Source organism: Hylobates moloch, unplaced genomic scaffold, assembly GCF_009828535.3.
Source record: "Hylobates moloch isolate HMO894 unplaced genomic scaffold, HMol_V3 SCAFFOLD_6, whole genome shotgun sequence".
NCBI classification, from domain to species: domain Eukaryota; kingdom Metazoa; phylum Chordata; class Mammalia; order Primates; family Hylobatidae; genus Hylobates; species Hylobates moloch.
In genome coordinates, this window is record NW_026652281.1 from 102,318,234 (window position 1) to 102,341,022 (window position 22,789).

A 22,789-nucleotide genomic window follows, 5' to 3' on the forward strand; every position below is an offset into this window, starting at 1 on the left:
CAAATGTATAGTATTAATAAAAGTGGGCGGACACAGTGGCTTACGACTGTAATCCCACCACTTTGGGAGGCCGAGGAGGGTAGATCACTTGAGGTCAGGAATTCGAGAACAGCCTGGCCAACATGCTGAAACCCTGTCTCTACTAAAAATACAAAAATTATTCAGATGGCCGGGCATGGTGGCTCAAGCCTGTAATCCCAGCACTTTGAGGGGGCCGAGGTGGGTGGATCACATGAGGTCAGGAGTTTGAGACTAGCCTGGCCAACATGGTGAAACCCCATCTCTACTAAAAATACAAAAATTAGCTGGGTGTGGTGGCTCATGCCTGTAATCCCAGCTACTCGGGAGGCTGAGGCAGGAGGGTTGCTTGAACCTAGGAGGCAGAGGTTGCAGTGAGCCGAGATCATGCCATTGCACTCCAGCCTGGATAACAAGAGTGAAGCTCTGTCTCAAAACAAACAAAAATCTGGAAGTGGTGGCGCACACCTGTAGTCCCAGGTACTCAGGAGGCTGAAGCAGGAGGATTGCTTGAACCCAGGAGCACAAGAGCTAAGATTGCACCACTGCGCTCCAGCCTGGGTGACAAAGCAGACTCCATCTCAGAAAAAAAATTGAAAAATACGCTGAGCGCAGTGGCTAACAGCTATAATCCCAGCACTTTTGGAGGCTGAGGTAGGTGGATCACTTGAGGTCAGGAATTTGAGACTAGCCTGGCCAAAGTGGTGAAACACCATCTTAAAACAAACAAACAAACAAAAAAACAAATAAATGAGTGATCAAAGGTAGACAGAAGTTAATAAACCTAAAACTCCGATACAGTAAAACATAAACCTAGTAAAAAGATATATACAAATTCTCTTTGGCAGAACACTATTCTGGGTTCAGGAGGTGCTTTATCTCTTTGAAGATGCCCCATTTGGAAGAAAGCCTGTGACCCAGGCCCCACACAGTGCCCAAAGGATACACTGAAGGCAGAACCTCCGCAGGTGTGACTGGATAAAGTCCAAATGCTCATCCCTGTAATCGTGCTCCTTCTCCAGGACACTCACTGCATCACACTGCAGGGAAGACAGACAGAGTCACCTTTTTGCCTCATTGCCTGCTGACGATGGGAACACCACGTTTTTCAGAAATAAAGTATTGTGGCTCCAAAGAAGAAAGCCATAGCTCAGGGTCCAAGCATTAATTAGAGAAGAGTAAAAAAAGAACTGGAAATTTTTCTCGTTCATCTTGGGCCTCGGTTTTTTTTTTTTTTTATCTGTAGAGTGAAGACGTAATAGGCCTGATCACCTAACGGTTTGTTCTAAACATCAAACAAGCTCCCATCAGGAGACAGGCCCAGTGTACACAGTTGTACACTCCACTCCACAGGGCTCCATCCTCAAGAACAGGATGAGAATGGCACACTATAATTGGGTAACATGATGGCTCTGACCGGAAATAAAGAACTTTTAAAACTCAAAATGTGGCCAAGCGTGGTGGCTTACACTTGTAATCCCAATACTCTGGGAGGTCGAGGCGGGCAGATCACCTGAGGTTGGGAGTTTGAGACCAGCCTGACCAACATGGAGAAACCCCCATCTCTAATAAAAATACAAAATTAGCCAGGCATGGTGGCGGGCACCTGTAGTCCCAGCTACTCAGGAGGCTGAGGCAGGAGAATTGCTTGAACTGGGAAGGCAGAGGTTGCAGTGATCCGAGATCACACCATTGTACGCCAGCCTGGGCAACAAGAGTGAAACTCCGTCACAAAAAAAATTTAAAAAGTTTTAAAACCTATTGTTTTTCCTTATATAAGAGATACAACTGGCCGGGCGCAGTGGCTCACGCTTGTAATCCCAGCACTCTGGGAGGCCGAGGCGGGCGGATCACGAGGTCAGGAGATCGAGACCACGGTGAAACCCCGTCTCTACTAAAAATACAAAAAAATTAGCCAGGCGTGGTGGCGGGCGCCTGTAGTCCCAGCTACTCGGAGAGGCTGAGGCAGGAGAATGGCGTGAACCCGGGAGGCGGAGCTTGCAGTGAGCCGAGATCGCGCCCCTCCACCCCACCCGGGGGAAAAGAGCGACCCCCCTCTTCAAAAAAAAAAAAAAAAAAAAAAAGAGAGATACAACTTTATTTCTCTATGACCGAACTTAGTTTCTTTTTTCTTTTTCTTTTGAGACATAGTCTCACTCTGTTGCCCAGGATGGAGTGCAGTGGCGCCATCTCAGCTCACTGCAACCTCAGCCTCACAGCTCAAGCAATTCTCCTGCCTCAGCCCCCGAGTAGCTGGGATGACAGGCGCCTGCCAGCACGCCCGGCCAATTTTTCTATTTTAGTAGAGACAGGGTTTCACCACGTTGGCCAGGCTGGTCTTGAACTCCTGACCTCAAATGATCCACCCACCTGAGCCTCCCAAAGTGCTGGGATTACATGAGCCACCATGTCTGGCATGACTGAACTTAATTTCTATTCCTACCTCATCATTCTAATTTTCCACCATTAGTTTGGACCACATCAACTGATTTAAATAGCCTTAAGGAAACTGCTGTGAGTTCCTTTTTTTTATTTTTATTTTTTGAGATGGAGTCTCACTCTATCCCCCAGGCTGAAGTGCACTGGCACGATCTCAGCTCACTGCAAGCTCCGCCTCCTGGGTTCACGCCATTCTCCTACCTCACTCAGCCTCCCAAGTAGCTGGGACCACAGGCGCCCGCCACCACGCCCGGCTAATTTTTTATATTTTTTGTAGAGACGGGGTTTCACCGTGTTAGCCAGGATGGTCTCCATCTACTGACCTCGTGATCCGCCCACTTCAGCCACCCAAAGTGCTGAGATTACAGGCGTGAGCCACTGCAACTGGCCAACTGCTGTAAGTTCTAAGTTTGAAAGTCAACAGTGCTTCAGAGACATTAACCCTAGGCCATGAGCAAACTGACTAGTCATGTTTCCTGCATTTAAATTTCCAATTTACATGATAATTTTTTCTGTCTTGACATATTCAATGTACCTTAATGAATCTCAATAAGCCCAACTCTCCCTTGGGAAAAAAATGTCAACAGTTTCTCAAACTTTCAGATGGTGACTGTTCACCACCTGAACCCAGCCAAGCCAACAACCCCCTGGCACGCACCTTTGTGCACACCACCAACACCGGGATCCCCAGGTTATGAGTCAGCACATTGTCCCCCAGAGGCAGGGCAACATTTTCTTCATCGGAGCCTGAGGTCAGAGGGCCTCTTCTCTGTGGGGAACCTTGACAACCTTCTTCAGGTTCCATATAGTCTTGAAAATCTTTCACAACTGGGGGAAAAAGGGAAAAAAATCACACGCACATAAATAAAAATACATGTTAGCTTTAGAACACTGAAAAGAAGGCAATAACAAGCACAAAACACAGGCAGTTGTGTGTGACAAACTTCCTAGTCACATCCAACTGCAAAATCAAGGATTTGGGGATGGTGATACAAAATGCCAATTCTGACATATTCAGTGTGAGCTTTGTAACATCGGGGCAGCAAAGACATTCCCCTGGGCATCTTTAATTGCACCACACCCCTGAACAGGTTTTTTTTTTTCTTCTTCTTTGAGACAAAGTCTTGCTCCGTTGCCCAGGCTGAAGTGCAGTGGTGTGATACCACCATCTTATGAGCTCAAGTGATCTTCCCACTTCAGCTTCCCAAGTAGCTGAGACTAAAGGCATGTGCCACCACACCCAGCTACTTTTAAAATTTTTGTAGAGGTGGGATCTTCCTGTGTTGCCAGACTGGTCTCAAACTCTTGGGCTGCAGAGATCCTGCTACCTCAGCTTTCCAAAGTGCTGGGATTATGGGATTACAGTCTTGAACCACCATGTCTGGCCCTTAAACAGGTTTTTAAAAAATACTAAGGTTTCAATAGTTCTTACCATGAAGAAAGCCACTTTTCTTATGTATCTTACATTTTCAGAATACCAGAAGAGTTGAACTGTGTTACTTCAACATAGCCGACCATTAGAAACAGCTATAACTTACAATACTCATCACAGTCCTCATTAGAAACGCCTAATGAGCTGGGCGCGGTGGCTCATGCCTATAATCCCAGCACTTTGGGAGGCCGGGGCGGGTGGTTCACCTGAGGTCTGGAGTTTGAGACCAGCCTGGCCAACATGGCAAAAACCCCATCTGTACTAAAAATACAAAAATTATGCTGGGGGTGGTGGTGCACCTGTAGTCCCAGCTACTTGGGGACTTGTGCTAAGGCACGAGAATCGCCTAAACCTGGGAGGTGGAGGTTGCAGTGAGCTGAGATTGCATAACTGTACTCCAGTCTGGGCAACAGGGTGAGACTATACCTCAAAACAAAACAAAAAGTTTCCATCCTGGCCAACATGATGAAACCCCGTCTCTGCTAAAAATACAAAAATTAGCTGGGTGTGGCAGCACGTGCCTGTAATCCCAGCTACTTGGGAGGCTGAGGCGGGAGACTCACTGGAACCAGGGAGTCAGAGGTTGCAGTAAGACACAGCGAGACTCCGTCTCAAAAAAAAAAAAGCTTAATGAAACAATTTGAATTTTATAAGAACATGCTGTTTCCACACAGCTGAAGCTTGTCAGCACTGAGTAACCACGCTGGTCTTGCCCAGCACCAGATGTATTTCCTTATTATCCTCACTCTCGTGGACTCAGTCTCATCTTTTGGGGATCCCAAGTCACTTGTGCAGTGTTCACGGCCTATTCCTGCCTAACACAAGAAAGGGTCAGTGGTACAACAGCCACTTATTGGCATACAATGTTCACTAATCCAGCTAAGGAAGGCCATTAAGGTGACAATGGTCCGAGCCTCAGTTAAGCCAAGTGACCACAAAGCCCACAGCTCTGCACCTTTATGTGGGCACTTCAAGGCTCTCATGTTGAGCCAGAGAACAAAAAATGCAACAGTTAAAGCTACCTTGAGCCAGAGAAGAAAACAGGCAGCTCTACCCTTCTAAGTCCAGTAAGACTGAAGGATCAAAGGCCTTTTACTCTCACCAACATGCTAAGTAAATTCAAATAACAAGACTGAAGAGGACCTAGAGAAAGGTCCTACCTGCTCCTCTTCACCCACAGAACAGAATTCAAACATTTCAAAACCACGAGTTTTTATTTACAAAGATTTGACGTTACTATTATATGAGCTTCTGAAATTATCTGAGAGCTCTGTCTTTTATGTAATAGTGAGCAAACTGAAAACTAACTGATTAGGCCCTAAAGTGCAGATGTGATATTTCATCTCTACAGCATCTCTTTTTGTTTTTTTTGAGATGGAGCTTCGCTCTGTCACCCAGGCTGGAGTGCAGTGGCACAATCTCAGCTCACTGCATCCTCCACCACCTGGGTTTAAGCAATTCTCTGCCTCAGCCTCCTGAGTAGCTGGGATTACAGGCACCCACCACCAAGCCTGGCTAATTTTGTTTTGTATTTTTAATAGACACAGGGTTTCACCATCTTGGCCAGGCTGATCTTGAACTCCTGACCTTGTGATCCACCCACCTCAGCCTCCCAAAGAGCTGGGATTACAGGCGTGAGCCACAGTGCCCGGCCTACAGCATCTCTTTAATTAAGCTCATTCATATACCTTCACTGTCAGGCTAACCGCGGTGGCTTATGTCTGTAATCCCAGAACTCTGGCAGGCCAAGGCGAGTGGATCATGAGGTCAGGAGTTCGACACCAGCCTGGCCAACATGGTGAAACCTTGTCTCTACTAAAAATACAAAAATTAGCCAGGCATGGTGGCAGGCACCTGTAATCCCAGCTACTTGGGAGGCTGAGGCAGGAGAATCACTTGAACCCAGGAGGTGGAGGTTGCAGTGAGCCGAAATCGTGACATTGCACTCTAGGCTGGGTGACAGTGAGACTCTGTCTCAAAAAACAAAACAAAACAAAACAAAAAACAAAAAAAACAAAACAACACACACACACACACACACACACACACACAACTTCACTGTCAATATAAATAATCTAGTCAAATAACCTTTACTCCATTTTGGATAAAAACAGAGAAGAACTTCATGTGGTTGTTGAAGGGTCTTTAAAGGAATCAAATATTCTCACATTTTTCTCTTTAAAAGCACTTTTAACAAATCTTCAAATCAATAAAATATACAATGGCTTAATTGGGCAAGATCTAATGCCCCAAGATCTCATGAGGCACTCAACTAGGGCTTCCCAGACAGTGAGAAGCACAGAGCCTGGAAAGGCTCACAGGTGAGCTAAGCTACGGTTGGATGGTGGAGGCAGGCAGCTCAGACAGCTGGCTCCACGAACCTCCACCCCATTACCTTGTGCACTGTAAACTTTTCTCCTGTATTTTACCTGTGCCATGAGGAGAAAATAGTTCAGAAGCCCTAGATTATTCATGCTTTAAAGGAATGACTTAATTGTGGCTGCCCAACAACAGTAGGAAATTCATATTTTTAAATAACTTAGCATTTTATTTATTTTTTTTTGAGATAGGGTCTTGGCTCTGTTGCCCAGGCTGCAGGGTAGTGGCACAATCATGGCTCACTGCAGCCTCGACCTGCTGGGCTCAATCAATTTGTCTGCCTCTGAGTAGCTGGGACTACTACAGGCATGTACCACCATGACTGGCTAAATTTTTGTAGAGACGGGGTTTCACCATGTTGCCCAGGCTGGTGTCAAACTCTTGGGCTCAACCAGTTGGCCCACTTCAGCTTCCCAAAGTGCTGGGGTTACAGGCATTGAGCCACTGCGCCTGGCCAACTTAGCATTTTAGAAAGCAAAGCAAATGTACATAACATGAGTGAAAAGGCAGTATTAAAAAGAGGAAGGACTATGTAAGTTGGATAGTAAAACGTGCATTTTTTTCTTGGGTATACACATACTGCAGTTTCTCCAGATGGTGAGATGGTGAGTATTTCACAGCAGGGGACATCAGCCCACTTGGGGCTTCCCTTTGGAATCAGATGGGAGAGGGTACAAGATCACAGAGCATCTTCACTGCTGCCGCAGCTTCTCTCTCAACTTTTCCCTCCTACCTCATTTATTGGTTTCACAGTCCTGAGAAGACCCCATAGTCCTACATAAGCATAAGAAAAGCCCCAGATATAAAACAATAAAGACTAAAGTACAAAAAAGCGCCACCTTCTGGTGGCTATAGGGGATGCTTTCCCTCTCACTCAGATGATCCCTGCAGCCAAACAGCTGCCACAGACACAAAACCACTGGGAACCTAACCCTAAGAGAGTGGCCAGCCATGGAGCAGCTTTCCAAAATCAGAAGACTGGAGACTGGTGTTGGACTGGAAACCAGGTTGAATAACAGCCCTTCACTCATTCCATATAATATCTGGAGTCCAATTAATCTGGAAAGCAAGAGTCCTCTGGGCAAGAGGATAGCCAACTGCTTTATTAAAACGTAACCTAAACCCAGTATTAACAAAGGCTCCTCCAACATACAACACAAAGACATGGCTACCATTCTAAACATCTGAGAAGGGGTGGTGACGGCAGAGAGGCCAATGGAAAACCAACCAGAGTCATGAGACATGGTTCCAGCAATTGCTAGCTGCTCTACGGTGTCCTCTCTCCTCTTCCTCCTTATAACCAAACTGAACTTTGATATTAAGAACACATGGCAACCCAAAGTAAAGATTACATATCCCAGCCTCCTTAAGAGGCAGCAGCCCCCGCAGCCCTGCATTTCTCTTCTTCCATCCTGCTGACTGGAACACGGATGTGAAGGCTAGAGCTCTCTGTCAGGAGGAAGAGAACCACACCCTAGAAATGACAAAGCAGTAAGCACAAAGGAGCAAGGTCCTCCAGCTGTCTTCCCAGGGCTCTAATTTCCAGTCCTCAACTACCTACACTTCTAGATTTCATTTACAAGAGAGAAATAACCCTCAGTCTTATTTAAGCCATTATATTACCTCAGGTTTTATGTCACATGCAGCTGAGTCTAATCCTAAATAACAGCCATCAATGACTAAATCACAAAATAAATTCAGTGTTTCATGGGAATTTAAGCTCCCCAGGAGCAGGCATTTTATTTACTGTATCTCCAGCACATAGAACAGTACCTGGTACCTGGTACCTGGTACAGTATAGGGCAGACACTTTCCCTATCTGGGAAAAAACAATATTGGCTCAATCTCTCTCTTTTCTCTCTTAACAGATCTCTACAAGGTTATCACTCTAAGAAAACAGCTTCAGAGAACTGAAGTCGCCAGTGCATTAGCCCACTCATCTGGGCACAAAGCTGTCTGTGCAGTGGATGAAAGCAGGTCTTCAGACTCAGAACTATTCAGAGAAGTTGTCCTTAAGGGCTCTATTTCAGGGAAAAAGAGGCATTATCTAGAAAGGTCAGTGGTTGAAGACACATGAGCTGAGCTGCATAACAATCACAGTAGTACACATGCGGGTGACCAGGGAAATATACACATGCACAACAAACCGAAGAATGCAATGTTAAACTCATTGTTTCAGCCAACGTGGGACAGAAGCAAGATGAAGTACGGGACAGAAAACACACTGCTAGAAATTTGATTTCAAAAGCGCATCAAAATTTCTGAACCATTCTGCCAGTAAGTGTGAAGATCTCGTGTGCCATGTCCGAGAGGCCCTCATTAATTCACCAGAGGGGGTGATGTCATCCTGTGGAAATATGCCAGGCTGGGTCAAACTTGCCCTGGCCAGGACGGCTGCTGCTGCTGCCATGGCTCCAGCCCCTGCCCCTCCCATTTCCCTGGCAAGTGGACAGAAGATGATGTAACTGCACAGAAGCAAGGGAAAGGAAAAACAAGCTTCTGAACCAGATTAAGGAAAAAAAAAACCCAAACAAACTTCCTTTAATTTGAAAGTTCTTTGTTGTCAAAAGGGCTTGGATGTCCTTAGTCTTAAAATAACCTTTCATGTTAATGACAAAAAAAAAAAAAAAAAACCCTCCTATTTCTAACTAAAATCATATTTTACTGGATTCCAAAATGAACACTAAGGAGCTGAAAGCTTTGTCTTTTTTAGGACTTCCTCTAAGCCTGCCAACATGAGGGTCCATAGGGCCTTAATGGAATTCCAGGGCAGTGAACTCAAGCTGCAGAGACCACAGCAAACCCTCACATCCTCTGATGTTAACTCAGCAGACAGAGAGTAACAGAAAAGCACAGAGATCCACAGAACTTAACACATTTTAGGGAGTGAGGGAAGAACTCTTACTTGAAATGGAAACCAATGAAGATAATAAATATTGATTTGTTTTCTTCAACTTGTGACACTTGAGTTAAAGACTGCTTTGAATACTTTTGACTACTGAGTTTACAAGAGGAACTCTGAAATAAATGGTGCAAAAAAAAACAAAACCACAAAGCAAGGGAGGCCTCTAGGATTGGGAAAAGGAAAGTGATTCGAACCATCTAAAGAGACTAGTGAATTTCCCAATTAAGAAAATTGTATTTTACTCACACTTCCGTTCCAGCTCCCTCATTTTTTCTGGTGGAATTTTCATTTTATCAATGTGCTCACGTAAAACACTAGCCCATTTCTGCAGAGATTCCATCACAGTCCAAGGTCTAGACATGTCTGCAACAAAAATGACGAGGGTCTCTGGCAAGGATTCAGCAGAAACTGCAAATTTCAGCAGGCCTTTGTGGTACAAGTCTCCATCCAGAATCCACACATTGCAGCGTGTGTGATCTGAGAAAAGAAGTGAATGAAGCTAGTTACCACCTGACGGTGACCATCAGCACAGCTGTAGAAACAGACACATCAGGAAGATCTTGAAGGTGTCAGCTATGAATTCTAAATAGAATGCAAAATTTGGAAATCCAAACCAAAAAGTGCCCAAGTGCTCAGTAGACAGCAATCCTTGGTCCTGGTGCCTTTAAAACTACAGTAATATAGGGTCCAGGCATGGTGGCTCACACCTGTAATCCCAACACTTTGAGAGGCTGAGGCAGGTGGATCACTTGAGGTCAGGGGTTCAAGACCAGCCTGGCCAACATGGCAAAACCCCATCTCTACTAAAAGTACAAAACAAATTAGCCGGGAATCATGACACTCGCCTGTAATCCCGGCTACTTAGCAGGCTGAGGCAGGAGAATTGCTTGAACCCAGGAAGTAGAGGTTGCGATGAGCTGAGATTGTGCCAATGCACGATAGAATGAGAGTCCGTCTCAAAAAACAAACAAACAAACAAAAAAAAACTACGGTAATATAGGAAGTGTTCACACCTAAAAAGGTTTCCAAAATGTCTACGAAGAGTGAGGGTATCGGACCGGCGTGGTGGCTTACGCCTGTAATCCCCGCACTTTGGGAGGCCGAGGCGAGCAGATCACGAGATCGGGAGTTCAAGACCAGCCTGGCCAGCATGGTGAAACCCGTCTCTATTAAAAATACAAAATTTAGCTGGGCATGGTGGCACACGCCTGTAATCCCAGCTACTTGGGAGGCTGAGGTAGGAGAATCACTTGAACCCCGGAGGCAGTGAGTCGAGATCGTGCCACTGCACTCCAGCCTGGATGACAGAATGAGACTTGGTCTCAAAAAAAAAAAAAAAAAAAAGAGTGAGGGTATCTTAGCTTTCAATAAGAACTAAAAGATACTAATGTTCACTGGTCAACTATGCCACAATCTAAATAATCCATCATCCTAAGATAACAGCAATCAGTGAAGCAGTGAGCTGTGCTGAAAAGCCTATGTTTAAACAAGCCCTTCTTGTGCTGGTCACACTAAACAATGCATTCACATACTATAAAGGACGCCAAAGAGACAGAACCTTTGTATTTAAATGTGAAGATAAAATCATCACTTACATAAATTGAGGTATGAATTACCAGATGCCTAATTATATTGGGGAATTAGTAATTTTTTGTTATGATAATAATATGGTTATGTTTTTAAAAAATCCTTATCTTAGACGTCCTTATGGCAGTATACATAGATAAAATTTAATGTCTGAAATCTGCTTCAAAATCATCTAGTGGGGAGTAAATAGAGCAAAGAGTAAAAGTACAGTTGAAATAAAATTGATCAAGAACTGGTATGTATGTATGTATTTATTTTTGAGACAGGGTCTGAGACACCCAGGCTGGAGTGCAGTGGCAACTGCAGTCTCAATTTCCTGGGCTAGTGATCCACCCACTTAAGCCTTCCGAGTAGCTAGGACTACATGCACAAGCCACCATGCCCAGCTAATTTTTAAATTTTTTGTAGAGATTAGGGTTTCCTGATATTGCCCAAGCTGGTCTCGAACTCCTAGGCTCAAGCAATGCTCCTGCCTCAGCCTTCTAAAGTGCTGGGATTATAGGCCTGAGCCAGTGCACCCAGCCAGAACTGGTAATTGTTGAAGCAAGGTGACAAGTACACTGTGGCTCATGATACCACTCTCTACTTTGTATATATTTTTTGTTTTCTATTAAAATATATTCACACAAATGTGCAAGTGCTAAGATTTAATGAAACGTGGTTCCAAATGAATACCAGGATGATCTAACTACCGAAGACAATTCTCCAAATTGATTCATTTATTTGAGATGGAGTCTCACTCTATCACCCAGGCTGGAGTGTAGTGGCACGATATTGGCTCACTGCAACCGCCGCCACCCCTCCCTGCCGCCCAGGTTCAAGCGATTCTCCTGCCTCAGCCTCCCAAGTAGCTGGGACTACAGGCATGTGCCACTACGCCTGGCTAATTTTTGTATTTTTAGTACAGATGGGGTTTCACCACGTTGGCCAGGCTGGTCTCGAACTCCTGACCTCAAGCGATCTGCCCGCCTCAGCCTCCCAAAGTGCTGGGATTATAGGCATGAATCACCACGCCCGGCCAAATTTATAATATATTTTTAGAAATTTTCAGTTATCTTTGAGAACTATTTTTTATTTATTTTTATTTTTTGAGATGGAGTCTCCGTCTGTCACCCAGGTTGCAATGCAGTGGTGCAAGCTCAACTCATTGCAATCTCCTACTCTGAGGCTTTGATTCTCCTGCCTCAGCTACTGAGTAGCTGGGATTACAGGAGTGCACCACTACGCCCAGCTAATTTTTGCATTTTTAGTAGAGACCAGGTTTCACCATGTTGGCTGGGCTAGTCTCGAACTCCTGACCTGTGGTGATCTGCCCGCCTCAGCCTTGTTAGGATTACAGGCACAAGACACCGTGCCCGGCAGAACTATTTTCTATAAAAGTACCTTGAGAACTATCATCAAAAATATTTTATTAACTATTAATACTTTTTCTTCTTGTGATGAGTTTTGCTTTGTTGCCTAGACTGGAGTGTAGTGGTGTGGTGTAGGGGTGTGCCTAGACTGGTGTAGCTCACTGCAGCCCACGCCTCCCAGGTTCAGGCGATCCTCATGCCTCAGGCTCTTGAGTGGCTGGGATTACAGTTGTGTGCCACCATACTGGCTGATTTTTGTATTTTTAGTAGAAATGGGGTTTCACCACGTTGTCCAGGCTGGTCCCGAACTCCTGGGCTCAAGGGATCCGCCCACCTCAGCCTCACAAAGTGCTGGGATTACAGGCGTGAGCCACCACACCTGGCCTATTAGCTTCTTTTTCAACATAATTCCAAAATATACTTTAAAACCAGCAGGGCGCGGGTGGCTCACGCCTGTAATCCCAGCACTTTGGGAGGCTAAGGTGGATGGATCACTTGAGCTCAGGAGTTCAGGACCAGCCTGGGCAACACAGCAAAACCCCATCTCTACAAAAGATACAAAAATTAGCCAGGCTTGGTGGCATGTGCCTGTAGTCCCAGCTACTCAGGAGGCTGAGGAGGGAGGATTGCTTGAGCTCGGGAGGTGGAGGCTGCAGGGAGCCAAGATAACGCCACTGTACTCCAGCCTAGATGACAGAGCCAGATCCTGTCTCAAAAAAAGAAAAAAATAAAGAAAACAAAACAAACAAAACCCAATCTTCCTCTTTTAGAAAAATATACTTAAAACAAAAACCTATCTTCTATTAACTACCTTTTTTGTATAAGCAATTTTTTTTTTTTCTTTTTTTTTTTTTTTTTTTTTGAGACGGAGTCTCGCTCTGTCGCCCAGGCTGGAGTGCAGTGGCGCGATCTCGGCTCACTGCAAGCTCTGCCTCCCAGGTTCACGCCATTCTCCTGCCTCAGCCTCTCCGAGTAGCTGGGACTACAGGCGCCCGCCACCACGCCCGGCTAATTTTTTGTATTTTTAGTAGGGACGGGGTTTCACCGTGGTCTCGATCTCCTGACCTCGTGATCCGCCCGCCTCGGCCTCCCAAAGTGCTGGGATTACAAGCGTGAGCCACCGCGCCCGGCCGTATAAGCAATTAACATGCTATAAAAAAATTTATATTCATGACTTTGTGTCAACAGTATAAAGTATCTAAATCTAGCAATACTTTCAAATTCTATTTTAGTGGCTTTAGTTTGGGTTCTGTGAATGTCCTCAAAAATACTGCTCTGTACCCAAAGTCTGTGGGTTTTAATGCCTACCCATCCACAGGCATGGTTCCTTTTTTCAGCCTCTCTCCCCACTGCCCACTACACATAACTCACCCATGTGCTTGGAGATCACACCACGTGTAGCATTAAACAGATGCCCCCAAACCTGAAGGCAGAGGTCCTTTGACATGTCACATCCTACCACAAACTAGGTACAAGCCAGAGACTATTTTCTCTACCTGGGTAACTGCTTGCAAAGTGTATATTTATAACTCAATCACACCACACAATAAGAAAGACTAGGGCTGGAAAATGTACCATTAACAACAGATAAGGGCAATTCTTCCATCAAACAGGAACTTGCAAGTGGGTGGCCTAAAAAAACCCAACAAATGCAGAGACCAAGAAGTTTTTAAGGTAACTTTAAAAAAATTGGTACATAAGTTAAAATATACTTAAAGGCAAATAAATGTGGTCAACACGATGCTCTGGCATGAAATATGCTTAGGGTATCTTGAAGCAGAAGGGGCTATAGAGATTCACAGATTATCTACATCATGTTTTACACTTCCAAAAGAAAAAAAAGGGTACTAGAGCTATCACCATGTCTCAAGCACTGTTACACCTGATACACCCTGTATCATTTTGTATAGGCACCATTACCCCATTCTACAAATGAGACAACTCAAGTACAGAGTGGTTAAGTTAGTTACCCAAAGCCACACAACTACTGACTACAGGCATGGCATTCTGAACCAGTTCTGTCTGGCTCCAAAGCCACAGCTCTTTCCACAGTAACCATGCTGTCCAAAAAAGACAGGAAGCAAAAGACTCAAGACATGTGAGATCCTCTGGCCAGGCTCAGCAGCCCTGTATGTAGACTCCAGTGGGCCTAGATGAGTACCCAAATGCCTCTGTCCTTCTTACACAAGAGACTCTTACCCATGCCCTCGACAGTTTTTTTTTTTTTTGAGACGGAGTCTCACTCCGTTGCCCAGGCTGGAGTGTAGTGGCACGATCTCAGTCACTGCAACCTCCCAGGTTGAAGCGGTTCTCCTGCCTCAGCCTCCTGGGTAGCTGGGATTACAGGCATGCGCCACCATGCCTGCTAATTTTTGTATTTTTAGTAGAAATGGGGTTTTACCACATTGGCCAGGCTGGTCTCAAAGGGACCTCAGGTGATCTGCCTGCCTCAGCCTCCTAAAGTGTTGGGATTACAGGTGTGAGCCACCGCACCCAGCCACCCATGCCCTCTACTAAACAGCTCTTGGAGATGGTAGAATTACGGTGCTGGAAAGGACCTTGGTTCAACTTTGTCATTTTAGCAATAAGGAAATGGGGGACTAGAGGTGGTAGGATCAGCCTTCATTATATAATCGCCCATACATCATAATCTTTACTGTTTAAATGAGTAAAGGCAAATATAAAGAAAGTAATTTTTTTTTTAATATGGAGTCTCGCTTTATCGCCTAGGCTGGAGTGCAGTGGGGCAATCTCGGCTCACTGCAACCTCCACCTCCTGGGTTCAAGCGATTTTCATGCCTCAGCCTCCAGAGTAGCTGGGGCTACAGGCATGCACCACCACACCTGGCTTATGTTTTGTATTGTTAGTGGAGATGGGGTTTCACCCAGTTGACCAGGCTGGTCTTGAACTCCTGATCCCAAGTGATCCACCCGCCTCAGCCTCCCCGAAGTGCTAGGATTACAGACGTCAGCCACCACGCCCGCCCTAAAGAAAGTAATTTAGTGAATACACTTCATCTTTAGGTTATACAGATAACTTTTCTACCAAAAAAATCAACCAACCAACCAACCTAGGTACCAATGGTTATTTATTTTCGAATCATTGAAAAGATCTAACATAGGCTGGGCGCAGTGGTTCATGCCTGTAATCCCAGCACTTTGAGAGGCTGAGGCAAGTGGGCTGCTTGAGCTCACGAGTTCGAGACCAGCCTGACCAACATAGTGAAACCCCATCTGTACAAAAATTAGCCGGGTATGGTGGCACACATCTATGGTCCCAGCTACTTAGGAGGCTGAGGTGGAAGGATGACCCGAGGCTGAGAGGCACAGGTTGCAATGAGCCGAGACTGAGCCACTGTACTCCAGCCCGGGTGACAGAGTAAAACCCTGTCTCAAAAAAAAAAAAAAAAAAAAAGATCTAACATAAAACCAAAAGATTATAAAGGAGGCATTACTGAGCAGTTGTAATCCAAAACCATTACTCCAACTCACAATTACACTTGTAAGAAAACATTTTAAAATTATATGTAATCCTTTTGAGAGTGTTTATCATGTGCTTTTAATCATCCTAAGCACAAACTATTACTACTCACGTTTTAAAGATGAGGAATTAAAGAATATTACCACCTCTGAGCATCTACTCCTCTACCAGAAGAAACACAGAAAATGGGCATTTCTTTCATTCTTTTTTAAAAAACAGAGACGGCCTCGCTCTGTCACACCCAGGCTTGAGTGTATAACACAGCTCACTGCAGTCCCCAACTCCTGGCCTCAAGTGATCCTCCCACCTCAGCCTCCTGAGTAGCTGCGATTACGGCAGGAGTCACCAAATCCAGCAGAAATTACCATTTCTAAACTGTCACAAAGAGATTCAGGAAACTCTCCTATTAACATATGTTAAATTGTTACACTCTAAACCACACCAACTTTGGATTCTCTACTAGAACCAGGCAGAGTAACAATGGTCCCCAGGACAGCCAAGCATTTCTCTCATATAAAACTCCAAAGCTTTAAAAAATCTTTCTTATCACCTTTATGGGTAAGTAAAAATTTATCTTCAGTATCTCTTTTTAAAGGCAGGCTAGCCAGAGCAACAGCTAAGTGTCCCATTCCCCAATTTTGCTAACATACTCTATAAAGGGGGTTAAGTGCTGCAAAAGATACATACTTCATCTATTCTGTGATTAACTCTCTGAGAACCAAACAGAAAACTGAGAATGCCTGGCCATGTTGCAGGAACTGCACCCAAGGAAGCAGTCAGAGTCCTGCATACACCCCCTTACCATGGGATCAATGCTTCACTCACCATCTCGGTCCTCATCATGGACGCTGAGGTAGAGATATTCTAGGCCTCTTCCTTTTTTGCCATGCTCAGCTCCTTGTAGTTTAGTCATGAGGGTTGTTTTACCAGAACCATCTTCACCTACAAAGGATGTTTGCAAGACAAAGGTGTACTGTTTATTCCGGGCAAGGATGGGGAGGCGTGACACTCACATGACAAGGAGCAACTAAGAATTTCATGCAAAGTCTGCTGTTGAAGTCTCACCTGCTTTCATAAACAAAGTGGTTGGGAGGGTGGGGAGGAGAGAGTAGTAAAGGCAGCAAATTCCAAGATCTAAAATGACATTCTACTGCAGTTATCCTTACTTCACAAGGGAAATAATGAGGCAAGTCCACAGGCCCTATCTATAATTTATAAGACATGCATTTGGAGAAGTGAAAGTAAAAAGTAGGGTTAGTTTCTCACAAGACAAACTTTCACCACAAGAAAAACAAGAAATCTTCAAAATATGATACAATTAGCCTAAAAGTCCAGGTACTGTGAACTAAAAAAAAGTCTGATCCTGCTTCACGATGGTGAAGACTGGAAGTTATTCACTTTTGATTTTAGTACATCTCCTTCACAAACATTCTGAAGGCTAAGAAACTGACGAAAATAATTATAGACCTAGCAAAACTCTTTAGTACAATCTCAGTTAATTATTAAGCACTTCTTCATCTCCCTCCACCCAAACAACACCCCCTCTCCCCGATCCTTAAACACCAAGGAGAACTATCGCCAAACATTACTAGGCACTTCTGGCATTTAATAATATGGAATTACACAACATGAGAATTGAAAGGCAGTCAGTCAGTCCAAGATCAAAGACCTCCTCTCCATCTCCAATGCCTCTACCTTATTCAGGCCCTCTGCATCCAGACCACGGTGAGTACCTGTCAGCCTGACTTTAGTATCTGCTCATTTTGAGCTACTGTCCCTCTGCAGGCAGTGTTCTTTCTAAAACTCAGATCTGGTGATCCGATCCCCCACTTCTTGAAAATCTCTAAGGGTCCAGTATTACCTACCACAGTCAATTCCTGAGGAAGGTCACACATTTTCTTCTAACAGTAGGAAAACTACCAAGGCAGTGATTCCCATGAGAATTGGGGGATGGAGGTGAGACAAAAGGCCTTTGAAAATCAGAGAACTTCAGGAAACAGCACTAACTCTTCAGCCTTCCCACAATCTGCCCCCAACTTACCTTAGCAGCCACCAACCACAAGGTGCTTCTAGCAGTTTCCAAACCCCACACCCTCTTGTCATCTGTGTCCCTGCATACTGACACTTTTCTGCAAAATACTCAACCCCCAAATCATCCTCCTTCAACAGCTCTAAGCAGTGTAATGCTTCCACAATAATCGGCATGGTGCAATGCAATCACCAATACATCTATCTTCCACCAGACTGAGATTCTTCTATAGTGTTTAAGAGTCGCCTATGCTGAGCCAGTGCCCAGCCCACAAGTCCCAAGCAACAAATGGACTTGCTGTGTGAATGTACCCAAACTCCCTCACTTGAGGAGAGTGAGGCCAGAGGGAGTAAGGGACCTGACTCAGGTAACCTAGCAGTGAGGGCTGGCATAATGCAGGAAACGTCCCCAGTGCTGACTGTCCTCTGCAAAGTCCCTAAAACCTCGGACTATGCACTACTGATGAGGCTCAAAGAAGTCTCCCGTGGTCATTTCCCCACAGCTCCGAGCCCAGGTCACCTCGTTCTCCCACCTTCTCCACCTAACCTCATCTACTAGCTCCCCTCTCCACGACCTCAATTTGGTAACCGTCGAGGCTATGAAGGCACAGAAGGCCAAGTGACTGAAACGATGTGCCGACAACCCCAGAGCACCACTAGCCTCTCCAAAGAGGGCAACATCCCACCCTCAGGCGCGGGAGGCTTGGCCACTCTCCAGCTGCCCTGCCAGGGCCGACGGTCCCTTTCCCGCCAGGCTGCGGGCAGGCGGCTGGAAAGGGGAAGGCGGGGACCTGTGGGAGGGGCGCCCGCCTCGCCCACCCCAGCGACCTGGGGCAACGCCCCGCCGCCGGCGCTCACCGAAGACCAGGATGTTCTTGCCGGACGGCAGCTTGGACCTGGCGCGGGTGGACACTTCGCTCAGAATGGAGGACCTGTGGCGACAATGGCAAGAGTGGTCAACCCCGGGCCGGGCTGGGATGGCCCGGCTCGCGACGGCCCCTCACTGTGTCCGACGGTCCGGCCCAGAGGTCGCGCCCCCCACGGCCCGGCCCGATCGCCCGCGTCCTCACCATAGGCTCTGGCCTTCCTCCTCCTCACTGGTCAGGTCGCCGGCGGCCGCCACCGCGGGCCCGTTGGGACCTAGCAGCATCTTCTTCTCCACCCCCACCGGCGCCATCTTGCCAACTGCAGCCACAAAGAGGGCCCTCCCCCGGGCCCGCCGAGGACCCGCGAGGACCCCGGCCGGGCCGTCCCCCGCTCGCCGTCCCCCGCGCCGCTCCGCCCGCCGACCTTGCCGCGGCGACTGCGCCGCCCAACGTGTCCTCTAGGTTTGCGATGGCCACGGGCTCCCACGGGTTGCGAGGCCGCCGAGGTGGCGGGCGGCGGTCAGGCAGCCGCCGGGGCAGCCATGCGCGGGGAGGCAGTGGCAGGCGCGGGCACCGTCCGGACCGAGGGCGGGCTGGCGGCCTCTGCCGGCTGAGGGGCGCAGCGCAGCGCCCCGCCACGCTCGCCGATTCCCCTGTGCCGTCGCGGGTCGGGCAGCCGGATGACCGACCCGAAAGCCTAGGCTTTGGGAATGAGACTGATGGACACAAAAGCGCCATTTATCTAGAGCTCACTATGTGCCAGAGTCACACATTATCTCACTGAATCTTACCTAACTCTTTCACAGATGAGGAACCTGAAGCTCAAAATATTTAAGAAACCCACCTAAGGACCCAAGGCTGGAAGATAACATTCGGTACTTCTAATTTTTTCCCCAACCTTGGACCATTGTATCATGAACTTGGCCTAACCCTACTCAAGCCCTGCATTGAAAGACTAGCCTTAAGGAAGACCCCAGAATCCTCATAAATATCCTGCTTTTCCCCCTCCTCCGAAGACTAAAGACTGTGAGGCAGTGCTCTTGACCGCAGTGCATAATACACTTGGCTTTGCTTTATTAACATGCTTTTTAAAATGATGTTTTCAGGGAGCCAGCATTTCACACCAGAAGAGGAGCCCTTAATTTCCTTGGGGGCCAGCTGGCAAGTGCAGAGCGGGGAGGAAAACAAAAGGGAAGGGGATGGAAAAGGGAAAGAGCGGAGAGTAACCGAAGGAAAAACATTCCACTTTCAAGCTTAATTTTAGGTGTGGCCTCTACTTGAGGGCTCTTGCCATTCTCTATGGAAACAGGCTAACAAGACATTTCTAAATATCACAAGGAAGTGGAATGTGGCAGAAAAGCACCACCTAAGTAGGTTTCAGATGAGTAGGATTGTGATCCTGATGCCAAAAAATCTGGCAGCATGAATTACGGGATAAAACAAATGGGCATATCATCTGCCAAACTGGATGTAAGGTTTAAACAAGACGAGAGTGAAAACCCACTGAGTTCCTCCCTTGGTAATCTGGGAAAATCTGGCAAAGTGCCAGAAGTCCTAAAAGGGCAAGCAGTGCTGAATTTTCACAGGACAGAAGATGGAGTTGAAAATTACAGGCCAGTGAGCTTAATCAGCACTAAGTGAAATTTTGTGATTAAACATTAAAGGAAAAGAGAGTACCAGATTTGCACAGTATCTTTCTTTTTTGCAGGAGTACCAGGTAGGCGGATGCTGCAGATATAGCAAATGCAGATTTCAAAAGGGCATTTGACAATTCACGTCTTCGATGCGAAAGTGAAATCAATGCTGGATGATAGCATTGAGGCTATTAAAGACTAGCCCAGAGGTGGCTGATGAAGAGGGACCAGCAGATGAGGCTGCTAGGGGCCTGCCCAAACCTCCTGCCCTGGCCAGCAAATTCAGGGTGCCATCAGTGACTTGGATAAGAATACAGCAGCAGTCATGGAAGTTGTGGATGACCTGAAGCAGGAAGGGTTGCCTTATCTACTGCATGACAAACTGAGCAGAGACTAAATCTTAACAGGTTGAATTAGCAGGAACTATTAAAGTCCTGTGGAAGAGTTTAACAAAAAAGCATAGGAAGGCCAGGTACGGTGGCTCACACCTGTAATCCCGGCACTTTGGGAGGCTGAGGCTGGCGGATCACTTGAGGTCAGGAGTTCCAGACCAGCCTGGCCAAGATGGCCAAACCCCATCTCTACTAAAAATACAAAAAAAAAAAAAAAAAAAATTAGCCAGGAATGGTGGCATGCACCTGTAATCCCAGCTACCTGGGAGGCTGAAGCACGATAATTGCTTGAACCCAGGAGACAGAGGCTGCAGTGAGATCACACCACTGCACTCTAGCCTGGGCGACAGAGTAAGACTCTGTCAAATAAAGTAAAATTGAATTTAAAAATGCATAGGAATAGGATAGGAAATTATTTGAAATAAAAATTATAATCTAAATGTCATTACTGTATTAACTATAATCTAAGAGTTGGTCATGTAGAATGCCAAGAAACATCTTAGGGTAGAACCCATAAAACCTCACTGATGCTAACAAAGAAGCTAGCCCCCCATGCCAGTCAGACTGGATTTCTTAGGGTGACATTTCTGGACACATTTTGCAAAGACAGAGGTATCCAGTGGTCAGTGACTAAACTCATAAGGGGACAAGACATTGTTCTGCTGCAACATGAAGTAACTAGGGCTCATCAATATGAAGGATAAAGATACAGAGGGAGAAGAGAGGAAAGTGTAGACATTTCTGAAAAGCTAAAGCAAATAAACATACACCAAAAAGAAGTGAACCTGACTATACAATGTGGGAGTATTCAAAGCAACTGTATAATTAGTCTTTAGAAGAAGAAACTTTTTTTTTTTTTTTTCCTCTAGGATACTACAGTAAACAAAAGAGGAGGAAACTTTTTTAAGAGATAGGGTTTTGCACTCATCCAGGCTACAGTACAGTGAAACACTCATAACTAACTACAACCTTGAACTCCTGGGCTCAAGCGATCCTCCCACCTCAGCCTCACAAGTAGCTAGGACCACGGGGGCATGCCACCACATCCAGCTAATTTTTAAATTTTTTTGTAAAGATAGGGGTCTCACTATGTTGCCCAGGCTGGTCTCAAACTCCTTGCCTCAAGTGATCCTCCCACATTGGCCTCCCGAAGTGCTAGGATTACAAATATGGGCCACCACCACAGCCAAAGAAACATTTTAATTAACAAAATGTCAAATATTGATTTAGTGTGTGGGAACCTTAGTTAAATAGCTTGGGGAGGCCGGGCGCGGTGGCTCACGCTTGTAATCCCAGCACTTTGGGAGGCCGAGGCGGGTGGATCACGAGGTCAGGAGATCGAGACCACGGTGAAACCCCGTCTCTACTAAAAATACAAAAAATTAGCCGGGCGTGTTGGCGGGCGCCTGTAGTCCCAGCTACTCGGAGAGGCTGAGGCAGGAGAATGGCGTGAACCCGGGAGGCGGAGCTTGCAGTGAGCCGAGATTGCGCCACTGCACTCCAGCCTGGGCGACAGAGCGAGACTCCGTCTCAAAAAAAAAAAAAAAAAAAAAAAAAAAAAAAAAAAAAAAAAAAAAAAATAGCTTGGGGAACTATTCTTTCTGAATTCTGGGGAGGGACTTTTGTACCATATAAAAATACTAAAATCCAAATGTCTCACATAGTATTTATGACAATATAATGTCAAATAACATTCAAAGGCTAATTCTTTTCTCTGTGTCCTTTAAGCTTAAGGAAAAATAAAAGCATATTCCTAAACAAATGTTTGATTTTATGAAGGAATTTTCTTACTAATCTGTACACTGAAGATATATTTGCTTTATAAATCATTGTAATTTGATGAGTTTCAGCATCACAAAAACTGTTTAATGAAAACTGTATCCTCATTTCCACATTCCTTCTCATGAGAGTTTAGAAAAATGCTTTAAATGTATCTTTCAAGGCCCTGTATTTTAAGAATCCAAACTAAAAACTGACAGTCTTCTTTCAATCAAGAAGCTGCACATGTGGGGCGTTTGGTCAGCTTGTGGTATTTGTGAGCAAGGTCCACAGCCTTCCGTCCTTGCTGAAAGGGGAAAGACCACAAAATTGAATTCCAGTGATTTCCCATTTTCTTAACTCCATTGAAAAGGTAATTTACTTCTGCTTCAGTAAAGTTTTTGCGAATTCTTCTTTTTTCTGTAATTAGAATTGTAGAATATATTAGTATTTGCTGAACAAAGGTCCTGAGATGCAAATAAGTGCTTATTTGGATATGCTTAACTTACACCTAAAGA

At 45.7% G+C, this 22,789-nt stretch overlaps 2 protein-coding genes across 9 annotated transcripts in view; both read right to left on the reverse strand.

Annotated features, from left to right (window-relative positions):
• Window positions 1-18,844, reverse strand: part of DYNC1LI2 (dynein cytoplasmic 1 light intermediate chain 2) — a 32,269-nt gene extending 13,425 nt beyond the window's left edge. Inside the window, exons 1-6 of one of the 2 annotated variants that reach the window (XM_032157557.2) lie at window positions 18,692-18,844; window positions 18,480-18,553; window positions 16,419-16,535; window positions 9,420-9,650; window positions 3,116-3,285; window positions 965-1,058 (exon numbers count right to left, since the gene is read on the reverse strand). In XM_032157557.2, coding sequence (XP_032013448.1) covers window positions 965-1,058; window positions 3,116-3,285; window positions 9,420-9,650; window positions 16,419-16,535; window positions 18,480-18,553; window positions 18,692-18,798 — 793 coding nt within the window. In that variant the 5' untranslated portion in view covers window positions 18,799-18,844. The remainder of the gene's footprint in view (window positions 1-964; window positions 1,059-3,115; window positions 3,286-9,419; window positions 9,651-16,418; window positions 16,536-18,479; window positions 18,554-18,691) is intronic. The other variant, XM_032157555.2, reaches the window with a different exon arrangement.
• Window positions 18,845-22,096: 3,252 nt separating this feature from the next.
• Window positions 22,097-22,789, reverse strand: part of TERB1 (telomere repeat binding bouquet formation protein 1) — a 46,479-nt gene continuing 45,786 nt past the window's right edge. For 4 of the 7 annotated variants that reach the window (XM_058441076.1, XM_032157561.2, XM_058441075.1 and 1 more), the window contains one exon: window positions 22,097-22,691. In XM_058441076.1, coding sequence (XP_058297059.1) covers window positions 22,504-22,691 — 188 coding nt within the window. In that variant the 3' untranslated portion in view covers window positions 22,097-22,503. The remainder of the gene's footprint in view (window positions 22,692-22,789) is intronic. The other 3 variants (XR_009214221.1, XR_009214220.1, XR_009214219.1) reach the window with 1 other exon arrangement.